General features: G+C 40.0%; 1 protein-coding gene across 2 annotated transcripts; it reads right to left on the bottom strand.

Moving 5' to 3' along the window:
* Positions 1-1190: 1190 nt before the first annotated feature.
* Positions 1191-26671, bottom strand: LOC110502598 (ATP-dependent clpX-like chaperone, mitochondrial). 2 transcript variants are annotated; one of them, XM_036960860.2, is made up of 15 exons: positions 26394-26671; positions 25816-25888; positions 25205-25365; positions 24719-24836; positions 24389-24543; positions 20971-21121; positions 19261-19302; positions 17099-17263; positions 16823-16987; positions 11201-11289; positions 9097-9261; positions 6255-6554; positions 5656-5748; positions 5329-5435; positions 1191-3656 (listed from the first exon to the last, which is right to left on the bottom strand). In XM_036960860.2, the coding sequence occupies exons 2-15, from the start codon at positions 25868-25870 to the stop codon at positions 3563-3565; spliced, it is 1860 nt and encodes a 619-aa protein (XP_036816755.2). In that variant the 5' UTR covers positions 25871-25888; positions 26394-26671; the 3' UTR covers positions 1191-3562. The 2 variants fall into 2 exon arrangements, with proteins under 2 accessions (XP_036816755.2, XP_036816760.2); XM_036960865.2 differs by lacking the exon at positions 26394-26671 and adding an exon at positions 26108-26337.
* Between the last annotated feature and the right edge of the window lie 1083 nt (positions 26672-27754).

The raw sequence follows: 27754 nt of genomic DNA, 5'->3' as shown, positions 1-27754 counted from the left end.
GTCATGGCACCCCTCAGTGGTGTCACATGGCATGGTAGTCATGGTGCCCCTCATTGATGTCACATGACATGGTAGTCATGGTGCCCCTCATTGATGTCACATGACATGGTAGTCATGGTGCCCCTCATTGATGTCACATGACATGGTAGTCATGGTGCCCCTCATTGATGTCACATGACATGGTAGTCATGGTGCCCCTCATTGATGTCACATGACATGGTAGTCATGGTGCCCCTCATTGATGTCACATGACATGGTAGTCATGGTGCCCCTCATTGATGTCACATGACATGGTAGTCATGGTGCCCCTCATTGATGTCACATGACATGGTAGTCATGGAGCCCCTCATTGATGTCTCATGACATGGTAGCCATGGAGCCCCTCATTGATGTCACATGACATGGTAGTCATGGAGCCCCTCATTGATGTCACATGACATGGTAGTCATGGAGCCCCTCATTGATGTCACATGACATGGTAGTCATGGAGCCCCTCATTGATGTCACATGACATGGTAGTCATGGTGCCCCTCATTGATGTCACATGACATGGTAGTCATGGAGCCCCTCATTGATGTCACATGACATGGTAGTCATGGAGCCCCTCATTGATGTCACATGACATGGTAGTCATGGCACCCCTCAGTGGTGTCACATGGCATGGTAGTCATGGTGCCCCTCATTGATGTCACATGACATGGTAGTCATGGTGCCCCTCATTGATGTCACATGACATGGTAGTCATGGTGCCCCTCATTGATGTCACATGACATGGTAGTCATGGTGCCCCTCATTGATGTCACATGACATGGTAGTCATGGTGCCCCTCATTGATGTCACATGACATGGTAGTCATGGTGCCCCTCATTGATGTCACATGACATGGTAGTCATGGAGCCCCTCATTGATGTCTCATGACATGGTAGCCATGGAGCCCCTCATTGATGTCACATGACATGGTAGTCATGGAGCCCCTCATTGATGTCACATGGCATGGTAGTCATGGCGCCCCTCAGTGGTGTCACATGATATGGTAGTCATGGTGCCACATGGCATGGTAGTCATGGCGCCCCTCAGTGGTGTCACATGGCATGGTAGTCATGGCGCCCCTCAGTGGTGACACATGACATTGCAAGTGGAGTTTGAATAAAATAGCAGAGAAGCTTTTAAACAATCTACATTGACAGTAATAGAGATATACATTTTATTTATGATATTTAAAACAATCACAACTTTGGGGCGTTTTACATGTTATCATTTACCTCTGAGAAGAGTGTTGACTGGGAGGTGTTGACTGAAAGCCGTTGACTGAAAGCCAACACACACACAAGTTAGAAACCTGATGAATGTTAATCTAATATTATTACTATTAGTGTACATACAGCACTACGAGGACATTGAACATCATGGTTCAGTGTGAACATAAGTAGTAAAAACTGAATTGCTTTTAGTAACGTGACATACTGAAGCATATCTACAAAAGGGTGAGTTGGGGGTTTGAAAAGCCCGCCCCGGGGCAAAGGGAAAACCATATTCGGAGAACTTTGCCCGTATTCACAATAGAGTCTCAATGACGGCTGATCTAGGATCAGTGCAGCCTTTTAGATCGTAATGAACACTATTATATGGACAGGCGTGTTCCTGTAATACACGATCATTAACATGAACTCAGCAGCTCTGATGTTTAATGTTTAAACATCTCCAGCTCGGCTGTGTTCATTATGAACACACACACCGTTAGTACCCATGGTGGATACGAGGAGATGTGGAGTTAAATTAGTGCCAGAATGTTGTTGTTTTAGTTGTTGCAGTAATTTAACGCCATAGAAAAACAATCATGATGTGCTCATCATGGAATATTATGCTCTGGTGACCAGAGCTGGGTTCAAATACTAGTGGACTTGATTAAGCTTCGCTGACACAATGTAATCAATAAAATAAGTTCAACAATGTGACGCCCCCGCTCAAGTCTACATTATAATGTCCCATTCATGTTATGTGTTTCCCTGGCTGATCCCATTCATGTTATGTGTTTCCCTGGCTGATCCCATTCATGTTATGTGTGTTTCCCTGGCTGATCCCATTCATGTTATATTGTTTCCCTGGCTGATCCCATTCATGTTATGTGTTTCCCTGGATGATCCCATTCATGTTATGTGTGTTTCCCTGGCTGATCCCATTCATGTTATATTGTTTCCCTGGCTGATCCCATTCATGTTATGTGTTTCCCTGGATGATCCCATTCATGTTATGTGTTTCCCTGGATGATCCCATTCATGTTATATTGTTTCCCTGGCTGATCCCATTCATGTTATGTGTTTCCCTGGCTGATCCCATTCATGTTATGTGTTTCCCTGGCTGATCCCAATCATGTTATACATGTTTCCCTGGCTGATCCCATTCATGTTATATTGTTTCCCTGGCTGATCCCATTCATGTTATGTGTGTTTCCCTGGCTGATCCCATTCATGTTATGTGTTTCCCTGGATGATCCCATTCATGTTATATTGTTTCCCTGGCTGATCCCATTCATGTTATGTGTTTCCCTGGCTGATCCCATTCATGTTATGTGTTTCCCTGGCTGATCCCAATCATGTTATACGTGTTTCCCTGGCTGATCCCATTCATGTTATATTGTTTCCCTGGCTGATCCCATTCATGTTATGTGTGTTTCCCTGGCTGATCCCATTCATGTTATATTGTTTCCCTGGCTGATCCCATTCATGTTATGTGTTTCCCTGGCTGATCCCATTCATGTTATGTGTTTCCCTGGCTGATCCCATTCATGTTATATTGTTTCCCTGGCTGATCCCAATCATGTTATACGTGTTTCCCTGGCTGATCCCATTCATGTTATGTGTGTTTCCCTGGCTGATCCCATTCATGTTATGTGTTTCCTTGGCTGATCCCATTCATGTTATGTGTGTTTCCCTGGCTGATCCCATTCATGTTATACGTGTTTCCCTGGCTGATCCCATTCATGTTATATTGTTTCCCTGGCTGATCCCATTCATGTTATGTGTGTTTCCCTGGCTGATCCCATTCACGTTATGTGTTTCCCTGGCTGATCCCATTCATGTTATGTGTTTATCTTTTGCCACTTCAACCTGCCCTCATCACAACACAATAGGAAAGAACACAATCACCTATTTAAAATCATTTAGAATAAAAATGCCATTCTCTTAAGATAGATAAAAGGCAATCCCCAAAGATGAAAAATATATATACTATATAAAATAAAATGAAGTCCACGTTGTTAGTAGCCCTCCATTCATAACTAAACAACTACCATTTGATTCACACGATCAACAGGTATTTACAGATCTCACATCCTAGTTGTTCCTTATGAAAACACAGAGAGAGAAAGGTCAAGAAACAGTTTCATCAAGCTGTAGTTTCAGTAGTGGGCTCCACGGGGTCTCAGGGTCTGGAATTTAAGGAACCCACAACTGGCTTCCAAAAAGATTCTAGAAGGTGTTCTATTGATTCTAGATTGCACTGTGTGTAGAGAATGTAGCGGTTCTTGAAAATGAGTGTCAGTAAAAGGTCAAGGTGGATCAGATCAGTTGTTAGTTGCTGCGTCCATCTGTCTGGGCCAGTTCTCCTCTTCAATACCAGAGTCGTACTCCTCCTCTGCCGCCTCCTTCGCTGGAGCCCTGGAAATATATTTACATTTTTAGGCATTTAGCAAAACACTCTTTGGGTTAGGTATGCAGAGAGAGAGAGGAGGGTCAGTAATTAGTGGTTGTGGGGCCAAGGTACGGTCTGTGGAGATGTTGGGAACATTACATGGGAACTTCAGGTCAGGTTTCAGTACTCAGTGTTCTGTTTTTAACATACAGTACCAGTCAAAAGTTTGGACACATCTACTCATTCAAGGGTTTTTCTTTATTTTTAAAACTATTTTATACACTGTAGAATAATAGTGAAGACATCAAAACTATGAAATAACACATATGGAATCATGTAGTAACCAAAAAAAAAAAAAAGTGTTAAACAAATCAAAATATATTTTATAGTTGAGATTGTTCAAAGTAGCCACCCTTTGCCTTGACAGCTTTGCATACTCTTGGCATTCTCTCAACCAGCTTCATGAGGTAGTCACCTGGAATGCATGTCAATTAACAGGTGTGCCTTCTTAAAAAGTACATTTGTGGAATTTCTTTCCTTCTTAATGCATTTGAGCCAATCAGTTGTGTTGTGACAAGGTAGGGTGGTATACAGAAGACAGCCCTATTTGGTAAAGACCAAGTCCATATTATGGCAAGAACAGCTCAAATAAGCAAAGACAAATGACAAATGACAAGAACTTTGAATGTTTCTTCAAGTGCAGTCGCAAAAACCATCAAGCACTATGATGAAACTAGCGCTCATGAGGTCAACGACAAGAAAGGAAGACCCAGAGTTACGAGACTCAGAAATTGCAAGCCTAAAGAAATGCTTCACAGAGTTCAAGTAACAGACACAACTCAACATCAACTGTTCAGCGGAGACTCAGTGAATCAGGCCTTCATGGTCAAATGACAGTAAAGAAACCACTACTCAAGGACACCACTAAGAAGAAGAGACTTGCTTGGGCCAAGATACACGAGCAATGGACATTAGACTGGTGGAAATCTGTCCTTTGGTCTGATGAGTCCAAATTTGATATCCTTGGTTCCAACCGCTGTGTCTTTATGAGATGCAGAGTAGGTGAACCGATGATCTCTGCATGTGTGGTTCCCACTGTGAAGCATGGAGGAGGAGGTGTGATGGTGCTTTGCTGGTGACACTGTCAGTGATTTATTTAGAATTCAAGGCACACTTAACCAGCATGGCAAACATTCTGCAGCGATACGCCATACCATCTGGTGTGGGCTTAGTGGGATTGTCATTTGTTTTTCAACAGGACAATGACCCAACACACCTCCAGGCTGTGTAAGGGCTATTTGACCAAGAAGGAGAGTGATGGAGTGCTGCATCAGATGACCTGGCCTCCACAATCACCCGACCACAACCCAATACAATTTTCATTTGTTTCACACTTTTCACATGATTCCATATGTGTTATTTCATAGTTTTGATGTCTTCACTATTATTCTACAATGTTGAAAAAAATAGTAAAAATAAAGAAAAAAAAAACCTTGAATTTGTAAATGTTCCAAAATGTTTGACTGGTGCTGTACCTCTGGCATGATGAAACCAACAGACTGCTATGGTTGTTATTCATCCATTATAAATGTATATTTTACTTAACTAGGCAAGTCATTGAAATCCTGGCAAGAGACAAATACAGCAACAAACAAAGACACTACGAAGCCAATAAGAACCAAACGGGTGCTGACGAACCTGACGTAGTGTGGTTCTGATTTGCCCAGGACGACGTCCTCGGTTAACTCCACAGACACGATGTCTGAACATGGCACCTCGAACATGGGCTCCAGAAGAAGCTTCTCCTGTATTTAAAAAGGAGATATTTCACACAGTAGTGTCAGAAAACTGAAACAAGACATGGTATAGGAATTAATTTCACCTTCGTCACAAGAAGTCACTCACCACATTAGAAATATCACTTAGATTTACCATCAGCAACTGAATCCACTGTTTGTATATTGTTACTGCTGATAAGACTCAAATACCCAACTTCTAGGAATTGAGCACATTGTATTGACTGACCATGATGGACCTCAGGCCTCGGGCTCCTGTCTTCCTCTCCAGAGCCAGCTTGGCGATGGCCCTCAGAGCATCTGTGGTTACATTCAGTTCACACTGGAACAATCAGAGAAAGAGAAAGAGAGAGAAACACAGGAGGATAAAACAGGAACCGAGACACTGAGGCAGAGCGAATGTGATCTGCACAGCCAAAGACTTGGGCTAGACTAAACATGACAAACATCCTTGATAATGACAATATGATGTCTAGTGTGTCTGCTAAGTAGCCAGCAGTCCTGTGAGCAGCTGGGGGGGGGGAGAAAGAGAGAGAAAGAGACAGAGACAGAGACAGAGAAAGAGAGAGAAACACAGGAGGATAAAACAGGAACCGAGACACTGAGACCGAGACACTGCAGAGGCTGTGTGATCTGGACAGCCAAAGACTTGGGCTAGACTAAACATGACAAACATATCCTTGATAATGACAATATGATGTCTAGTTTGTGCTAACCTTGTCCATGCTGAACAGGGCCTGGTACTGAGTCTACTACAACTACTACTACTACTACTACTACTAACCTTGTCCATGCTGAACAGGGCCTGGTACCGAGTCTACTACTAACCTTGTCCATGCTGAACAGGGCCTGGTACTGGGGTATGACAGCGTTGCGTGGTTCAGTCAGGATACGGACCAGCGTCTCTTCATCCAGACTGTGTAGAGGCACCACCACAGGCAGACGCCCTACAAACTCCGGGATCATCCCAAACTCAATGAGGTCCCGGGCCTCCACGAGCTTCAGCAGCCGGTCCTTCTCCTCCATCTCTGCCACCATGTCCGTCTGTTCACTACTGTTAGCTTTGTCGGCCGCCGCCGCCGCACGGCGACCCTTACCCATGTTGGATGGTGTGCCAAAGCCCAGGTACTATAAAGGAGAAGAAGAAAAAGAGAGAGGTAACAACAGGTACTACATAGGCGGAGGAGCACCAGGGAGGAGAGGGTTAATTGAGGAAAACGCAAGTGGTCTAAAGCACTGAAGAAATGAGACGTCATCTGGAGAGGCCTAGACGTTCATGTTCCATTGATGAAAATACTGCATTATTAAAGCGGTAGATCAGAAGTTGAAACAATAACAAATGTTGTTTTACATCCCTGTTAGTCAGCATTTCTCCTTTGCCAAGATATTCCATCCACCTGACAGGTTTGGCATATCAACAAGCTGATTAAAGAGCACGATCACTACACAAGTGCACCTTGTGCTGGGGACAATAAAAGGCCACTTTAAAAAATGTGACGTTTTGTCACACAACACAATGCCACAGATGTCTCATGTTGAGAGAGCGTGCAATTGGCATGCTGACTGCAGAAATGTCCACTAGAGCTGTTGCCAGAGAATTTAATGTTAATTTCTTTACCATAAGCCACCTCCAACATAATTTTATAGAATTTGTCAGTACATCCAACCGGCCTCACAACCACAGACCACATGTAACCACACCAGCCCAGGACCTCCACATCCGGCTTCTTCACCTGCGTGATCGTCTGAAACCAGCCACCCGAGCAGCTGATGAAACTGTGGGTTTACACAACCGAAGAATTTCTGCACAAACTGTCAGAAACCGTCTCCGGTTAGCTCATCATCTTCACCAGGGTCTTGACCGGACTGTAGTTTGGCGTCGTAACCGACTTCAGTGGGGAAATGCTCACCTTCGATGGCCACTGGCACGCTGGAGAAGTGAGCTCTTCATGGATGAATCCCGGTTTTAACTGTACCGGGCAGATGGCAGACAGCGTGTATGGCGTTGTGTGGGTGAGCGGTTTGCTGATGTCAATGTTGTGAACAGAGTGCCTCATGGTGGCGGTGGGATTATGGTATGGGAAGGCATAAGCTACGGACAACGAACACCATTGCATTTTATCAATGGCAATTTGAATGCACAGAGATACCGTGATGAGATACCGAGGCACATTGTCATGCCAATCATCCACCAGCATCACATCATGATAATACATGGCCCCAAGTCGCAAGGATCTGTACACAATTCCTGGAAGCTGAAAATGTCCCAGTTCTTCCATGGCCTGAATACTCACCAGACATGTCACCCTTTGAGCATGTTTGGGATGCTCTGGATCGACGTGTACAACAGCGTGTTCCAGTTCCCGCCAATATCCAGCAACTTCACACAGCCATTGATGAGGAGTGGGACAACATTCCACAGGCCATAATCAACAACCTGATCAACTCTATGTGAAGGATATTTTCTATTTTATTGAACCTTTATTCAACTCGGCAAGTCAGTTAAGAACAAATTCTTAATTACAATGACGGCCTACCGGGGAACAGTGGGTTAACTGCCTGTTCAGGGGCAAAACAACAGTTTTTACCTTGTCAGCTCGGGGATTCGATCCAGCAACCTTTCAGTTACTGGCACAACACTAGGCTACCTGCCGCCCCAGATGTGTCGCACTGCATGAGGCAAATGGTGGTCACACCAGATACTGACTGGGTTTCTGATCCACGTTCCTACTTTTCTTGTAAGGTATCTGTGACTAACAGATGCAGATCTGTTTTCCCAGTTATGTCAAATCCATAGATTAGGGTCAAATTAATTTATTTCAATTGATTGATTTCCTTATATGAACTGCAACTCAGTAAAACGTTGAAATTGTTGCATGTTGGGTTTATATTTTTGTTCAGAGTAGGTTCTGATGGGATACGACTGTTTAACTCATGAGGTATTTATTTAGTTATATTTTTCAAGAATCAACGGGTACATGATGACTGGAACGAACTACAAAAATCTCTGAAACTGGAAACACTTATCTCCCTCACTAGCTTTAAGTACCAGCTGTCAGAGCAGCTCACAGATTACTGCACCTGTACATAGCGCACCTATAACTTAGCCCAAACAACTACCTCTTTCCCTACTGTATTTTATTTATTTATTTATTTTGCTCCTTTGTACCTCATTATTTCTCTCTCTACTTTTCACTTTCTTAAACTGCAAATCTATCATTCCAGTGTTTTACTTGCTATATTGTATTTACTTTGCCACCATGGCCTTTTTGCCTTTACCTCCCTTATCTCACCTCATTTGCTCACATCGTATATAGACTTGTTTATACTGTATGTTTGTTTTACTCCATGTGTAACTCTGTGTCGTTGTATGTGTCGAACTGCTTTGCTTTATCTTGGCCAGGTTGCAATTGTAAATGAGAACTTGTTCTCAACTTGCCTACCTGGTTAAATAAAAGGTGAAATAAAAAAAAAAACCCATGGATTTAGAAACTGCAGATTGACCCTTTAAAAATGGACAAATACATAAATTAAGAATGCTCAGACTAGAGATACTCAACTGACCAAGTCTCTCTATAAAACCAGTGAATTAAATAGTCTACAGCCGTTTTACAGGTGTGGGTCGATACAAAAAGGGGCAAATTATATATATATATTTTTTCTTACTAACCTTTTCATTCTTTCGTCTGCTGACGATTCTGTCGAGTCCGTTGAAGGCCCCTGACGCTACGAACAGGATGTTAGTGGTGTTCACCTGCACCGTCTCTCCTCTCAACTTCCTGGAGTTCTTCTCTGGAACGTTCACGATCGTTCCCTCCAGGAGTTTCAGCAGGCCCTACATTCAGAAACACACGACGTCAATCACTAATACAACCATTAGGTAAACGCTCTACAACAGGTTTGCCTAACTGCCCCCCCCCCCAAAGTTTACAGAAAATAAAATAATAATTATTATTATATTTAAAAATGTAAAAATGTCATTGTTGGATATAAAAGACTTAAAACCCAAGAAATCAGTTACAAAGTGTCATCTGTTGAAGTATTCCCATACATAATAGAAAAACATAATAGTTTACAAATGTAATCAAGGTTTAAAATGATTATGTTTTAGTCAAACATCTCTCTTTGGGCTTCTTTCAGTCAATTTACATTCTACAAATGATTTGTAATTATGTTCTGGCCCCCCCCCCAACCATCTGCTCAACAAAAACTGTCCCGAGGCTGAATCTAGTCGGCGATCCCTGCTCTACAAGCACACAACATCAAGGATCCTGGCTGTGAGGTTCCAAACGAACACCACCCAGCTATAATATTGAATTGCAATAGTCATTATTACTCTTGCGTGTAAAAATAGCTACTGTAGCCACGATCCCCACAAGGGCGATGGGCTACTGTAGCCACGATCCCCACAAAGGGCGATGGGCTACTGTAGCCACGATCCCCACAAAGGGCGATGGGCTACTGTAGCCACGATCCCCACAAGGGCGATGGGCTACTGTAGCCACGATCCCCACAAGGGCGATGGGCTACTGTAGCCACGATCCCCACAAGGGCGATGGGCTACTGTAGCCACGATCCCCACAAAGGGCGATGGGCTACTGTAGCCACGATCCCCACAAGGGCGATGGGCTACTGTAGCCACGATCCCCACAAAGGGCGATGGGCTACTGTAGCCACGATCCCCACAAGGGCGATGGGCTACTGTAGCCACGATCCCCACAAAGGGTGATGGGCCTAAGTAAGTCAGGTATGTAATGTTTGCGATGTGCTGTACATCAGATATGTGAATAGCCACCCGTATGCTGGCATGCTGCATGACACTAAGACTTTTCTAATGGATACAAATGAAGTCATCATTAGAGGCATCTAGTGCACAACCGTTGCTGTAGAATAAGTTGACAAAACATTAGGAACGCCTTACTAATATTGAGTTGCCACCCCCCCCCCCCTTTTGCCCTCAGAACAGCCTCAACTCATCGGGGCATCAACTCATCGGGGCATGGGACTCTACAAGGTGTTGAAAGCGTTCCACAAGGATGCTGGTCCATGTTGACAACAATGCTTCCCACAGTTGTGTCAAGTTGGCTGGTGGACCATTCTTGATACACACGGGAAACTGTTGAGTGTGAAAAACCCAACAGCATTGCAGTTCTTGACACAAACCGGTGCACCTGGCATCTACTACCACACCCTGTTCAAAAAGGAACTTCAATCTTTTATCTTGCCCATTCCCCCTCTGAATTGCACACACACACACAATCTACGAGGGTGGCAGGTAGCCTAGTGGTTAGAACGTTGGGCCAGTAACTGAAAGGTTGCTCGATTGAATCCCTGAGATGACAAGGTAAAAATCTGTTGTTTTGCCCCTGAACAAGGCAGTTAACCCACTGTTCCCCAGTAGGCCGTCATTGTAAATAAGAATTTGTTCTTAACTGACTTGGCCTAGTTAAAATAAAAGTTAAATTAAACAATTGTCTCAAAACTTAAAAAACATTTTTTTTAAGTATTTAACCTGTCTCCTCCCTTTCATCTACATGTCTCCTCCCCTTCATCTACATGTCTCCTCCCCTTCATCTACACTGATTGAAGTGGAATTAACAAGTGACATCAATAAGGGATCATAGCTTTCACCTGGATTCACCTGGTCAGTCTATGTCATGGAAAGAGCAGGCGTTCTTAATGTTTTGTTGTATGTCTGGACACTCCTGTAAAAGTTGACCAAATGACTTTCCCAAGCTTGGGATAATAAAAGTCGAGTTGTGTTGAGTACTGGCCTGCTGTACACCTTCTCCTCCTACGTCTCTGAGCTGGTGGATCCCAGGAACACTGCCGATCTTATCCACCTCATCCAGAAACACAATGCCTGGACAGGGAGATGTTTACATTCAACTAAAGGTAGGTCAAATTACTTTCAGTGCCTTCAGAAAGTATTCATACCCCTTGACTTAATTCAACATTTTGTTGTGTTACAGCCTGAATTCAAAATGGTTTAAATATATATATTTTTTCTCCTCACCGATCTACCCCATAATGACATAAGTGAAAACATGTTTTTAGAAATTTTTGAATATATATTGAAAATAAAATACAGAAATAAACTACATTTACATAAGTATTCACACCCCTGATTCATTACATGTTAGAATCCCATTTGGCAGTGATTACAGCTGTGAGGCTTTCTGGGTAAATCTCGAAGAGCTTTGGATTGTACAATATGTACACATTATTAGTTCAATTCTTTCAACTCTGTGAAGTTGGTTGCTGATCATTGATAGACAACCCTGTTCAAGTCTTGCCATAGATTTTACAACTGATTTATGTCTAAACTAACTAGGCCACTCAATGTCGTCTTGGGAAGCAACTCCACTGTCGATGTGGCCTTGGATTTTAGATTATTGTTCTGCTGAATTTGTCTCCCAGTGTCTGTTGGAAAGCAGACTGAACCAGGTTTTCCTCTAGGATTCTGCCTGTGCTTGGCTCTATTCCCTTTCTTTTTATCCTACTTTTTTTTTTTTTTTATAATAATAAAAACTCCCCAGTCCTTGCTGATGACACCCTCAGTTTTCTATCACGGCCATTGAACTCAGTAACTGTTTTAAAAAGTCTCCATTGGCCTCATGGTGAAATCCTTGAGAGGTTTCCTTCCTCTCCGGCAACTGAGTTAGGAAGGACACCTGTATCTTGGTAGTGACTGGGTGTATTGATACACCATCCAAAGTGTAATTAATAACTTCACCATGCTCAAAGGGATATTCAATGACCACTTTTTATTTTTAACCCATCTACCAATAGGTGCCCTTCTTCGCGAGGCATTTGAAAACCTTGCAGAGTCTTTGTGGTTGAATCTGTGTTTGAAATTCACTGCTCGACTGAGGGACCGCAAATATAATTGTGTGTGTGGTACAAAGATGAGGTAGTCATTATTACATTATGGTGGTATTGTGGGTAGGCCAGTGACACACAATCTAAATTGAATCAAGGAATTGAATCAATGTCAAGGAATACCTTTTGAAGGTTCTGTAAATATCCCAGAAACACAACATCTGTACATGGAAACCACATCTTCAGTGAGATGGTCGTCATTATATTGTATTGGTGTATTATATTGTATTGGTGTATTATATTGTATTGGTGTATTATATTGTATTGGTGGTCATTATATTGGTGTATTATATTGTATTGGTGTATTATATTGTATTGGTGTATTATATTGTATTGGTGTATTATATTGTATTGGTGTATTATATTATATTGGTGGTCATTATATTGGTGTATTATATTGTATTGGTGTATTATATTGTATTGGTGTATTATATTGTATTGGTGGTCATTATATTGGTGTATTATATTGTATTGGTGTATTATATTGTATTGGTGTATTATATTGTATTGGTGTATTATATTGTATTGGTGTATTATATTGTATTGGTGGTCATTATATTGGTGTATTATATTGTATTGGTGTATAATATTATTATATTATATTGGTGTATTATATTGTATTGGTGTATTATATTATTATATTGGTGTATTATATTGGTGGTCATTATATTGTATTGGTGTATTATATTGTATTGGTGTATTATATTGTATTGGTGTATTATATTATATTGGTGTATTATATTGTATTGGTGGTCATTATATTGTATTGGTGTATTATATTATATTGGTGTATTATATTGTATTGGTGGTCATTATATTGTATTGGTGTATTATATTGTATTGGTGTATTATATTGTATTGGTGTATTATATTGTATTGGTGTATTATATTGTATTGGTGTATTATATTGTATTGGTGTATTATATTGTATTGGTGTATTATATTGTATTGGTGTATTATATTATATTGGTGGTCATTATATTGGTGTATTATATTGTATTGGTGTATTATATTGTATTGGTGTATTATATTGTATTGGTGGTCATTATATTGGTGTATTATATTGTATTGGTGTATTATATTGTATTGGTGTATTATATTGTATTGGTGTATTATATTGTATTGGTGTATTATATTGTATTGGTGGTCATTATATTGGTGTATTATATTGTATTGGTGTATAATATTATTATATTATATTGGTGTATTATATTGTATTGGTGTATTATATTATATTATATTGGTGTATTATATTGGTGGTCATTATATTGTATTGGTGTATTATATTGTATTGGTGTATTATATTGTATTGGTGTATTATATTATATTGGTGTATTATATTGTATTGGTGGTCATTATATTGTATTGGTGTATTATATTATATTGGTGTATTATATTGTATTGGTGGTCATTATATTGTATTGGTGTATTATATTGTATTGGTGTATTATATTGTATTGGTGTATTATATTGTATTGGTGTATTATATTGTATTGGTGTATTATATTATATATTGGTGGTCATTATATTGTATTGGTGTATTATATTGTATTGGTGTATTATATTGTATTGGTGTATTATATTGTATTGGTGTATTATATTGTATTGGTGTATTATATTATATTGGTGGTCATTATATTGTATTGGTGTATTATATTAGTGTATTATATTATATTGGTGTATTATATTATATTGGTGGTCATTATATTGGTGTATTATATTAGTGGTCATTATATTATATTGGTGGTCATTATATTGGTGTATTATATTATATTGGTGTATTGTATTGTATTGGTGTATTATATTATATTGGTGTATTGTATTGTATTGGTGTATTATATTATATTGGTGGTCATTATATTGGTGTATTATATTGTATTGGTGTATTATATTATATTGGTGGTCATTATATTGGTGTATTATATTAGTGGTCATTATATTATATTGGTGGTCATTATATTGGTGTATTATATTGTATTGGTGTATTGTATTGTATTGGTGTATTATATTATATTGGTGTATTATATTGTATTGGTGTATTATATTATATTGGTGGTCATCATATTGGTGTATTGTATTGTATTGGTGTATTATATTATATTGGTGGTCATTATATTGGTGTATTATATTAGTGGTCATTATATTATATTGGTGGTCATTATATTGGTGTATTATATTATATTGGTGGTCATTATATTGTATTGGTGGTCATTATATTGTATTGGTGGTCATTATATTGTATTGGTGTATTATATTGTATTGGTGTATTATATTGTATTGGTGTATTATATTGTATTGGTGTATTATATTGTATTGGTGTATTATATTATATTGGTGGTCATTATATTGGTGTATTATATTAGTGGTCATTATATTATATTGGTGGTCATTATATTGGTGTATTATATTATATTGGTGTATTATATTGTATTGGTGTATTATATTGGTGGTCATTATATTGTGTTGGTGTATTATATTATATTGTATTGGTGTATTATATTATATTGGTGTATTATATTGTATTGGTGTATTATATTATATTGGTGTATTATATTATATTGGTGTATTATATTATATTGGTGTATTATATTGGTGTATTATATTGGTGTATTATATTGTATTGGTGTATTATATTGGTGTATTATATTGGTGTATTATATTGGTGCATTATATTATATTGGTGTATTATATTGTATTGGTGTATTATATTATATAGGTGTATTATATTATATTATATTAGTGTATTATATTGTATTGGTGTATTATATTGGTGTATTATATTATATTGGTGTATTGTATTGGTGTATTATATTATATTATATTATATTGGTGTATTATATTATATTGGTGTATTATATTATATTGGTGTATTATATTGTATTGGTGTATTATATTATATTATATTATATTATATTGGTGTATTATATTATATCGGTGTACTATATTATATTGGTGTATTATATTGTATTGGTGTATTATATTATATTATATTGGTGTATTATATTGTATTGGTGTATTATATTGTATTGGTGTATTATATTGTATTGGTGTATTATATTGGTGTATTATATTGTATTGGTGGTCATTATATTGGTGTATTATATTATATTGGTGTATTATATTATATTGGTGTATTATATTGTATTGGTGAATTATATTGTATTGGTGTATTATATTGTATTGGTGTATTATATTGTATTGGTGGTCATTATATTGGTGTATTATATTGTATTGGTGTATTATATTATATTGGTGTATTATATTGTATTGGTGTATTATATTGTATTGGTGTATTATATTGTATTGGTGTATTATATTATATTGGTGTATTATATTATATTGGTGTATTATATTGTATTGGTGGTCATTATATTGGTGTATTATATTGTATTGGTGTATTATATTGTATTGGTGTATTATATTGTATTGGTGTATTATATTGTATTGGTGTATTATATTATATTGGTGTATTATATTGTATTGGTGAATTATATTGTATTGGTGTATTATATTGTATTGGTGTATTATATTGTATTGGTGTATTATATTGTATTGGTGTATTATATTGTATTGGTGTATTATATTATATTGGTGTATTATATTATATTGGTGTATTATATTATATTGGTGTATTATATTATATTGGTGTATTATATTGTATTGGTGTATTATATTGTATTGGTGTATTATATTGTATTGGTGAATTATATTGTATTGGTGTATTATATTGTATTGGTGTATTATATTATATTGGTGTATTATATTGTATTGGTGTATTGTATTGGTGTATTATATTGTATTGGTGTATTATATTGTATTGGTGTATTATATTATATTGGTGTATTATATTATATTATATTGGTGTATTATATTGTATTGGTGTATTATATTATATTGGTGTATTATATTATATTATATTGGTGTATTATATTGTATTGGTGTATTATATTATATTGGTGTATTATATTGTATTGGTGTATTATATTGTATTGGTGTATTATATTATATTGGTGTATTATATTGTATTGGTGTATTATATTGGTGTATTATATTGTATTGGTGTATTATATTGTATTGGTGAATTATATTGTATTGGTGTATTATATTATATTGGTGTATTATATTGGTGTATTATATTGGTGTATTATATTGTATTGGTGTATTATATTGTATTGGTGAATTATATTGTATTGGTGTATTGTATTGTATTGGTGTATTATATTATATTGGTGTATTGTATTGTATTGGTGTATTATATTGTATTGGTGAATTATATTGTATTGGTGAATTATATTGGTGGTCATTATTATACATTTTGTACATATGTGATTAAGATCAACTTTCATAATAAGGTTTTTTTGAACCACAAGTGAATTCTCATCCACAAAAAAATAAATAAAAAACCCCGAATATAATCCCTGCATCAGACTACTCACAAAGTACTGTATATGAAAAGCATTATGGAACTATTGAAGTCCTGAAGATGCAGAAACCAGTGTTTATGAGCCACCCACCTTGCTGTGCTTTATCCACAGAGTAGTTGGCATCCTGCAGCAGCTTGGCGATAACAGACTCGATGTCCTCCCCCACGTAGCCAGCCTGGGTCAGGGTGGTACAATCACAGATGGCAAAAGGTACATCTAGACACTTGGCCAGAGTCTGGGCCAACAATGTCTTGCCTGGGAAATATAGTGAGGAATATTTTGTTATGGACATGAGAAAAGGATATATTTCACAACAGTAAGTTGTTTTTGGACAACAAAAAAAAAATATATAAATTGTTGAGTAACCTGATCCGGTTGGGCCTAACAGCACGATGTTGCTCTTCTCCAGTTTGATGTCAGTGTGGGTGGAGTCTAACACGTCCCCGCCCCTCTTCTCCCGAGGAGCCTGCTGCTGCATGGAGGCTCCCAGAGCGTTGCCATGGGGACTGATCCCTGCTATCTGAAGTAGTTCTACAATGTAAACAAATGTAAACAAAAACTGTCATATTGTATATTTGGAGTCCAGATGATTTGGCAGCAGGACAGTGGTGAATTCTAGCCTGGTCCCAGGATCTGTTTGTGCTCTTGCCAAATATCAACTCCATTGTGGTCCTTATCAGTCATGCCAAACAAGCTTGACAAGGACTGATTCCATAAGGAGTTGGCGAGAGGGCAAAAACACATTTTTGGGTTTCCCCATCTCTCATGGTAATGACCTGGCACAAAAACATCCCTTTTCCAAACAGGATATGCAATGTCGGCCTACTGTGACCTGGCAACTTGTGTTGTACTACACATCTCTACTGTATTACTTGTATACTCAGTGTACAAAATATTAAGAACACCTGATCTTTCCATAACAGACTGACCAGGTGAATCCAGGTGAAAGCTATGATCCCTTATTGATGTCACCTGTAAAATCCACTTCAATCAGTGTAGATGAAGGGGAGGAGACGGGGTTAAAGAAGGATTTTTAAGCATTGAGACATGGATTGTGTGCGTTTGTCATTCAGAGGGTGAACGGGCAAGACAAACGATTGAAGGGTATGGTAGTAGGTGCCAGGCACACCGGTTTGGGTCAAGAACTGCAACGCTGCTGGGTTTTTCCACGCTCAACAGTTTACCCGTGTGTATCAAGACTGGTCCACCACCCAAAGGACATCCAGACAACTTGACACAACTGTGGGAAGCATTGGGAGTCAACATGGGCCAGCGTCCCTGTGAAACACTCGACACCTTGTAGAGTCCCATGCCCTGACGAATTGAGGCTGTTCTGAGGCCAAAAGGGGGGGGTGGCAACTCAATATTAGTAAGGCGTTCCTAATGTTTTGTCAACTTATTCTACAAGTACACAACAACAGAAAGGAACAGGAAGTGTTGTGTTTGTGAATCAAATCAACGCTACTTTTCTAATAACCAATCAGATGGGTTCATGCAGGTGACTGACTGATCGTGTATGGAGGAATCCTCAACTTGGCACTACGCCCAGAATGTTGCTATGGGAACAACCAAGGTATCTCAGTTTCAAGCTCTCAACTTGGGAGAGAGAGAAAGCAGCCTCGTGAGGTATTGGTCAGTCACATGTGCGAGTCACCGGTAATGAATTAATTATGCTAAATCATGCAAATATAACTTGTACCTGATGATATAGCCGTATATAAGGCAACTGTTGGGACCGCCCCAGCGGAGTTTCTGATAAACCTGTACAGTGTGCAGAGTTTGTTGTAACCTTTTAATTGAACCTTCATTTAACTAGGCAAGTCAGTTAAGAACAAATTCTTATTTACAATGACAGCCTACCGGGGAACAGTGGGTTAACTGCCTTGTTCGGGGGGGGCAGAACGACAGTTAACCCACTGTTCCAGCTTGTCAGCTCGGGGATTTGATTGGTTACTGGCCCAACGCTCTATCCACTAGGCTACCTGCCGCCCAGCTTGCTGACAATAAAGAGTGATTCATTTAAGATTGACGTCAGAGGTCCCTGGTATTGATTTTCCACCTCAGGCATGATATTACATCATCTAGGCTCTCTAGTTATAATGTGAAGTATCAGTATCTGTGGTGCTGCATCGCTGCAATAGGTCAAAGTTCAATCTAAAAATACATGTGCTCTGCTCTACTGGGAGCCACTGTGTATTCAACATCCTTTCAAATACTTAATATGGGCTTCCTGTTTGGCTCAGTTGGTAGATCATGCCCCCCCCCCCCACCCACCCAGAAGTGTCAAATTTTTTGTTTTAACCCGAAACTGCCACAACTGATTAAATTAGTCAAAGGATTAGTGATGATTAGTTGACTAATTGAAATCAAGTTATCATCTAACACACCCTGAAAACAATAAGTCATTAACAACAAGAGAAGTTCATCTGTAAAACTTCAGCATTTGTGTAATTCTTGAAAAAAAAAAATGAAAAAAAAAATTGTAAATCATACGACACTATGTAAGGAGGACCAATCAAATCACTTACTGGTGAACCTGTACTCATCCTCCCGTCTTCTCATCTCTAGCTCTACAGAGGATGACAAAGTACTCCAAATCAACGTGATCGCAGCCAGATTTACACATCATCACTACAGTTCTGCAAGGAGGAATCAGATCCCACTGTTGTTGTTGTTATATCATCACCTTGTTAAATCCATTAAAAATCCATTTAAAACTGTGAAATGTGGGTGTAAAAAGCAAAATCATTGAACAAATGCCAAATTATACTAAACGAGAGCACCTTGAGGTGACTGATATAAACAGGACTGAACAGGTGTTTCAGCACATTCTAGAAAACAGTGGTTGGGTCTTTGTTGCCTACTGAAATTCTACTATTCTGGAAGTAAGCCAACTTCATTTTTGTCCAGTCTACGTTTCCTGGGAGCTGAGGCTAAATATGATTAACATTTTAAACAAAGGCCTTTAGCTGACTGAACTCTGCTGACCTCGTGGTGTCAGATCTACTACAGCTAACATACTACACTGACCTCGTGGTGTCAGAACTACTACAGCTAACAGTAGATGGGTTTTATAATGGTAACTACCAGTAGTCTATACTGACCTCGTGGTGTGAGGCCTGTTTCTAACTAACAGTAGACTGTACTACTGACCTCGTGGAGTGAGCGAGGCCTGTTTCTAACTAACGGTAGACTGTACTACTGACCTCGTGGAGTGAGCGAGGCCTGTTTCTAACTAACAGTAGACTGTACTACTGACCTCGTGGAGTGAGCGAGGCCTGTTTCTAACTAACGGTAGACTGTACTACTGACCTTGTGGAGTGAGCGAGGCCTGTTTCTAACTAACAGTAGACTGTACTACTGACCTTGTGGAGTGAGTGAGGCCTGTTTCTAACTAACAGTAGACTGTACTACTGACCTCGTGGTGTGAGGCCTGTTTCTAACTAACGGTAGACTGTACTACTGACCTCGTGGTGTGAGGCCTGTTTCTAACTAACAGTAGACTGAACTACTGACCTCGTGGAGTGAGCGAGGCCTGTTTCTAACTAACGGTAGACTGAACTACTGACCTCGTGGTGTGACCGAGGCCTGTTTCTAACTAACGGTAGACTGTACTACTGACCTCGTGGTGTGAGGCCTGTTTCTAACTAACAGTAGACTGAACTACTGACCTCGTGGTGTGACCGAGGCCTGTTTCTAACTAACGGTAGACTGTACTACTGACCTCGTGGTGTGAGGCCTGTTTCTAACTAACAGTAGACTGTACTACTGACCTCGTGGTGTGAGCGAGGCCTGTTTCTAACTAACGGTAGACTGTACTACTGACCTCGTGGAGTGAGCGAGGCCTGTTTCTAACTAACAGTAGACTGTACTACTGACCTCGTGGTGTGAGGCCTGTTTCTAACTAACGGTAGACTGTACTACTGACCTCGTGGTGTGAGGCCTGTTTCTAACTAACAGTAGACTGAACTACTGACCTCGTGGAGTGAGCGAGGCCTGTTTCTAACTAACGGTAGACTGAACTACTGACCTTGTGGTGTGACCGAGGCCTGTTTCTAACTAACGGTAGACTGTACTACTGACCTCGTGGTGTGAGGCCTGTTTCTAACTAACAGTAGACTGTACTACTGACCTCGTGGTGTGAGCGAGGCCTGTTTCTAACTAACAGTAGACTGTCCTACTGACCTCGTGGTGTGAGCGAGGCCTGTTTCTAACTAACGGTAGACTGTACTACTGACCTCGTGGTGTGAGCGAGGCCTGTTTCTCCACCTGTCTGCTCCCAGCAGGGATGTTGTTGTAGATTCTCTTGTAGTGATTATACACAGCTACCGCCAACACCTTCTTAGCATACGACTGACCCACTACGTACCTGTCCAGGTAGGCATAGATCTGAAAGACAGTGTCGTTGACATTTACGATAAAGACCTTTTATAACGTGTTCAAACAAGTCTCTCAATAAAAGGAACTGTTTCATAATGCATCTCCAGGCTTTAAGTAAAGTTTTCAAGCTCATGACAAATCTTACGGTGCATTATCAATTTCCCCCCACCCCACTCCCCAAACAAATTCTATATGTTTCATAAACAACAGGTGTAGACTAACAGTGAAATGTTTACTTACGGGTCCTTTTCCAACAATGCAGAGTTAAAGATATAAAATATTTAATTGAAAAAAAAATAGAAGGCTGTTTATTACAGAAATAAGGAAGTGGATGGTGGCACGTTTTACTTTTGAACTCTGGACAAAACAGGTCCCAAGAAAACAGAGACGCTTGTTCTAGGTCCCAAGGAAACAGAGACGCTTGTTCTAGGTCCCAAGAAAACAGAGACGCTTGTTCTAGGTCCCAAGGAAACAGAGACGCTTGTTCTAGGTCCCAAGAAAACAGAGACGCTTGTTCTAGGTCCCAAGGAAACAGAGACGCTTGTTCTAGGTCCCAAGAAAACAGAGACGCTTGTTCTAGGTCCCAAGGAAACAGAGACGCTTGTTCTAGGTCCCAAGGAAACAGAGACGCTTGTTCTAGGTCCCAAGAAAACAGAGACGCTTGTTCTAGGTCCCAAGGAAACAGAGACGCTTGTTCTAGGTCCCAAGGAAACAGAGACGCTTGTTCTAGGTCCCAAGGAAACAGAGACGCTTGTTCTAGGTCCCAAGGAAACAGAGACGCTTGTTCTAGGTCCCAAGAAAACAGAGACGCTTGTTCTAGGTCCCAAGAAAACAGAGACGCTTGTTCTAGGTCCCAAGAAAACAGAGACGCTTGTTCTAGGTCCCAAGAAAACAGAGAGATGTGCTGTCAGATGGGTGTACGGTCGTCTCAAATAAAACCGTGAAGGACCTCGGCGTTACTCTGGACCCTGATCTCTCTTTTGACAAACATATCAAGACTGTTTCAAAGGGTCGTTTTTTTCTTCAATTTTCGTTAAATTGCCAAAACAGGAAACTTTTTGTCCATAAACGATGCAGAAAAGATCATCCATGTTTTTGTCACTTCTAGATTAGACTACTGCAATGCTCTACTTTCCGGCTACCCGGATAAAGCACTAAATAAACTTCAGTTAGTGCAAAACACGGCTGCTAGAATCTTGACTAGAACCAAAAAATGTGATCATATTACTCCAGTGCCTCTCTACACTGGCTTCCTGTTAAGGCAAGGGCTGATTTCAAGTTTTTACTGCTAACCTACAAAGCGTTACATGGACTTGCTCCTACCCATCTCTCCGATTTGGTCCTACCGTACATACCTACATGCACACCACGGTCCCAATAAGCAGGCCGAAAGGCCAAAGACTCATCTCTTCAGTAGGTCCTATGATTGAGTGTAGTCTGGGAGAGAGGTGCGAAGGTGAACGGAAAGGCACTGAAGTGACGAACCGCCCTTGCTGTTACTGCCTGGCCGGCTCCCCTCTCTCCACTGGGATTCTCTGCCTCGGGCCATATAACAGGGGCTGAGTCACTGGCTTACTGATGCTCTACCAGGGCTGCGTCACGTCGTGCTAGGCTTGAGTTACTGACTTGATCTTCCTGTCCGGTTTTGTGTCCCCTCGGGCTCGTGCGGTAGAGGAGATCTTCGTGGGCTATACTCAACCTTGTCTCAGGGGAGTAAGTTGGTGGTCTGTTGATATCCCTCTAGTGGTGTGGGAACTATGCTTTAGTAAAGTGGGTGGGGTTATATCCTGCCTGGTTGGCCCTGTCCGGGGGTATCGTCGGACGGGGCCACAGTGTTCCCCGACCTCCTCCTGTCTCAGTCTCTATGCTGCAGCAGTCTGTTATATCTGGTGTAATTCTCATGTCTTATCTGGTGTCCTGTGTGATCTTAAGAACGCGCCATCTAATTCTCCCCTCCCGGAGGACGAGAGCCCTAGGACCATGCCTCTGGCTGTCCTCTCCAGTGCTGCCGATTAATTTTCAACAGTTCTACCTGGGGCTATGGAACCCTGGCCTGTTCACCAGATGTGCTACCTTGTCGTGCTGCTGCTCCACTTTCAACTGTTCTACCTGGGGCTATGGAACCCTGAAAATGTTTCACAGGACGTCTTACCTTGTTCTGGACCGGCTGTTTTTGACCCTCTGTCTCCCTCACATGCTGTCTCACCCTCTGAATGCTCAGTACTAAATCGATGTGCAGAGGTACGAGGTAATTGAGGTATGTAGGTTTCGACTGTTCAGAATGATGAGGATTAATAAGATGACTGTTAAAGGATGTGATAGGTGTTTTAGAGTTTAATTCGGGAGATGGTATCTCTTTAAAATAACTGCTTGTGGTGCCCCAGATCCTAATGAGTTAATTGCTACATGATTAATAAAAATACAAAAATTGGGTAAAAATTAAACATAGTTTGTTATTTATCTAATCAACTCTCTTCAGACTAATGTTATAGTCAAGTCACGACAGGTGCGACTCGAGTTTCGCCATCAGCTGTAAGACGGTGACCCCTTTTGGTCAATGAGAATGGAGGGATGTTGAGAGACGGACCCTCAGTCTGCTGCTCTCTCCCTCAGTCTGCTGCTCTCTCCCTCAGTCTGCTGCTCTCTCCCTCAGTCTGCTGCTCTCTCCCTCAGTCTGCTGCTCTCTCCCTCAGTCTGCTGCTCTCTCCCTCTGCTGAGAAGGACCCTCAGATACAGGCACCATCAGCCCAGTAAAATAAAAAGCTAATTATTTTAAATGTCTGCTCACTCAGATGTGCCTCACAAGTAATATAACAACGGATCTATTACCGGTGTGATCCTATAGCCTACTTCAACATTTGTTTATATAATGTAAAATGTTATGGGATGCATTTTCTCCATTGTTCTTGATGGTAGGCCTACATTATGATCATATAGCCACAGTATCCGACTTGGCCACTGTTAAAACTGTAACTTAAAAGAGGGTACAGCCTCAGTGTTTACAGTAAAACTGTAACTTAAAGCAGGTACAGTCTCAGTGTTCACAGTAAACTTACTCTGGAAGTTGTACAGAATTTTCACAACGTTGAAGTTGTAGACCTGAAACTTGCTCAGTGCCCCCCCCCCCAAAAAAATGTAGGGAATGCATTATAGCTCCAGGTATACCTGCAGCATCACCATAGTAATTCCTGTTTGACGATAACCACCACATCAACAACAACAAAAAAACAGGAGAAACAAGAACCAGTTCCTCTTTATGGTCATTGGTGCACGTACCTTTTTGGGTGGCGGGGGAGGTTTCTGTGTGAAGGCCATGTTGACAGCCTCAACGGGCGACTCTGCTTCTCTTTTCAGACCCTTCTTAGAGTCCGTCTCAGAGAGCACCACGAAGAAGTGATGGCATTTCTCACACTTTACAAAACGTGTTGATGCTGAACAACAACAACAAAACAAACAACAACATCGAAATGTTTCCTTTTTCCATCTCTGATTTCATACAATAGTAGTGACTGTGTGACAAGTCAATCGTTATTACCACTGCTTTTTCTACAACTAAAAAAAATACAGCCTGTGTGAACATCGTATCTTTTTAAAAAAGGTACTCACATACAAAGGTCTCCACATGTGTACATGGGTCTCCACATTTGGGACAGTGCAGCTGGTTACCCCCCTTCCCTGATCCACCAGAAGAGCCCGGAAGTCTTTTTCCCTCACTGAGGTTCTTCTGCATATGACGAACACAATAGAGAGAGAGAGAGAGAGACACACTATCGTGAATGCAATGTAGCCACAGATAGGAAGCTATGTCGTTGTCACTGCTTGAAAAAAAAAAAAAGCACTGTGTATTTATTACAAAGTCTATTATGGTGTCTTGTCACCACCAGAGATGGGGACCCAATTCCATTTCAACTCAATCGTTCTATTAAAGATGTCACCACTTAGCATAAACAGATCTGGGAACAAGCCGTCTTGCCACGTTGTTATGTCAAGTTTAGCAATGACCATAGGAGTTGGCGAGACAGCACAAACAGATCTGGGTCTAGTCAACACGGGGTGATTCATTCTGTAAAGCGGGCAAACAGATGTGTTTACCTTTCCATTGTCGCTGGATCCATCCTTGGTTGTTCCATCTTTAGCAACGAAACACACTGCCGTTTCATGGAAGGATCTGACTCGGACTCTGGGAGGTAGGTGAGCTTCACAAGAACCAGGTCTGCTCAAAGCATACAGTTGAATACGAGAACAAGACAGTCCTGTACAACAGAAACACCATGCAACCAAATGTTTAGGCCTATGTTATCATAATCCATAAACTTGGTAGTTTTTATTTCTGGATGGCCATGATTCATATATATTAGGTCAGGCCAACTTCCCCGTTCCATAGATATAGAATGATTCATTCAAATTCTATGCCTCGTTTCCCCTCCTCCATCAGCCAATCATTAGATCAGCCTTTCCCGGAAATCATTAATTATCACGTAGCCTAAGGTGTTGTTTACAATGTCAACATCAACATCTGGCATTACGGAAATACAGCTAGCTGTGCGCTACATTTGGGACATTGCACACAATTCTCACACCCAAAATGTATTAAAGTAATTCAACAGGACGTCCTGTTTAAAATAAAACATGTTTAGCTAGAGACGCGTTTAGATTACTATTATTATCTATGACAATTAATTAAGATTACAAAGTGTCGTTACCTCTGTGTGCTGAATTCAAGAATATCCTCACGGCCGATGTGCATGTACAGGACATACTTTAGTCAATCAATGTCTAGCAAATAAACACAGATAAAACAGGATTAACTACTAACCAGCATGAATCAACCCGGGCAATTGTTAGGTACTGTAGATACCTAGGACATAGTTAGATAGTTAAATGAACAAAGTCACGTAAAAATCTGACGGAACTAAACTCCTCACTAACAATATAACGAACTAGTTATTCAGGTTCACCCGTCAACAAGTAGTGGTCTTCAGCTACGTGACTTACAAGTTATTATACAAACGTGAAAATACAAAAATAACACCCTTATAGCTGGAAGTCCGAGGCCAGACTTGGAAGCCAGTGGGGCAACTAGTTCATTTATTTTATGTAGGAAACACGGCTAGCGACAGAAAAACATGTGAGCATTCCGGATTAAAGGTCATTTAGCTAACTTAGTTATCCGGTCAAACATAACTAAAACATGTCAACCAACTGGTCAGCTATGTGACATGTTTAAGAGACGCACAATATGGCTTACCAATATATAGTTTGCTAGAAAACCAAACCTTACCTTTTTGAATTGTACACGAAGCACGATGGAACCAAAACAAGGCTTGACAAGTTTCTTCCCGGAGCACAATTTGGTCGAGTCACTGCGACGGTGTAGGTTTATTAGCAGGTCAACGATGCCATTCATACCAATGTGTCACCGTCCAGATATAATGGGGGTAAACCGCTTCAACTCATACCGCGTTTACACTGCAATTCGGAACTAGGAACTTCCAGACTTGCTGATTCGTTAGACTCCACACGTGTATAATTACAGGCCAGATAAGGTTTCCCAACCTCATAACTAGATAGTAATCCATTTCAGGCTTTCAATCCAGTTAAGAGTAGCTAGCGTGTATAACTATTTTAGCTGACATGGTTGGTAGACTTTAGAAAAGCAACCACCAACGAAAATGTACTGAATAAGACTCACAGTCCTTTCAATATTGATCATATTTTGTTAATTTAAAAAAATAGCCACCAGTCAGGAGGATACAGACAGCTCAAGCAAGAGGTATGGAGAAAAATATACACAATTTTTTTAATACATAGAATTAAGAATAATAGCGCAAAATTCTCCAATTTAAGGATGGCCTAGACCCCCACCCCCCATAGGCCCCGGCACCACGAGTGTGCAAAAAGGGGCTGAGCCCCCTTCGTGTTAGTTTTATGTCCCTGTATAAAACTAGGGAAAAAGTTAAAATAATTGAGTGCCAGGTTGGCGCAAAATCTGTATCTCCGCTACGTCTAAGACACTGCATCTCAGTGCGAAAGGTGTCACTACAGTCCCTGGTTCAAATCCAGGCTGTATCACATCCGGCTGTGGTTGGTAGTCCCATATTTTTTTATTTTCTTCGTGGTTGGCTTCCGCTGTGATTTTGAATGATTTTTAAAAATGTATGTATTATTATTATTAATACTTTTTTAGGCCTATTTGTTTGGCAAGACCGCTACAGGATACATCTCACCGTAGTAGGCTGTAGGCTATGTTTTGGTTATTTGGGTCTACATTCACCTTTTGTTTACTGATGTGTTTTTAACTAGCCCAAATATAGATTGTGTCATGTCTTTATTGATCTGATATTCTGTTTACTGTTAATATCACTGGCCTAAATATAGATTGTGTCATGTCTTTATTGATCTGATATTCTGTTAATATCACTGGCCCAAATATAGATTGTGTCATGTCTTTATTGATCTGATATTCTGTTTACTGTTAATATCACTGGCCTAAATATAGATTGTGTCATGTCTTTATTGATCTGATATTCTGTTAATATCACTGGCCTAAATATAGATTGTGTCATGTCTTTATTGATCTGATATTCTGTTAATATCACTGGCCTAAATATAGATTGTGTCATGTCTTTATTGATCTGATAT

This window comes from Oncorhynchus mykiss, chromosome 2, assembly GCF_057628025.1.
Source record: "Oncorhynchus mykiss isolate SJ-2025 chromosome 2, ASM5762802v1, whole genome shotgun sequence".
NCBI classification, from domain to species: Eukaryota; Metazoa; Chordata; class Actinopteri; order Salmoniformes; family Salmonidae; genus Oncorhynchus; species Oncorhynchus mykiss.
Note: the sequence above shows the minus strand (reverse complement) of the source record. Positions and strands in the feature narration are given on the sequence as shown.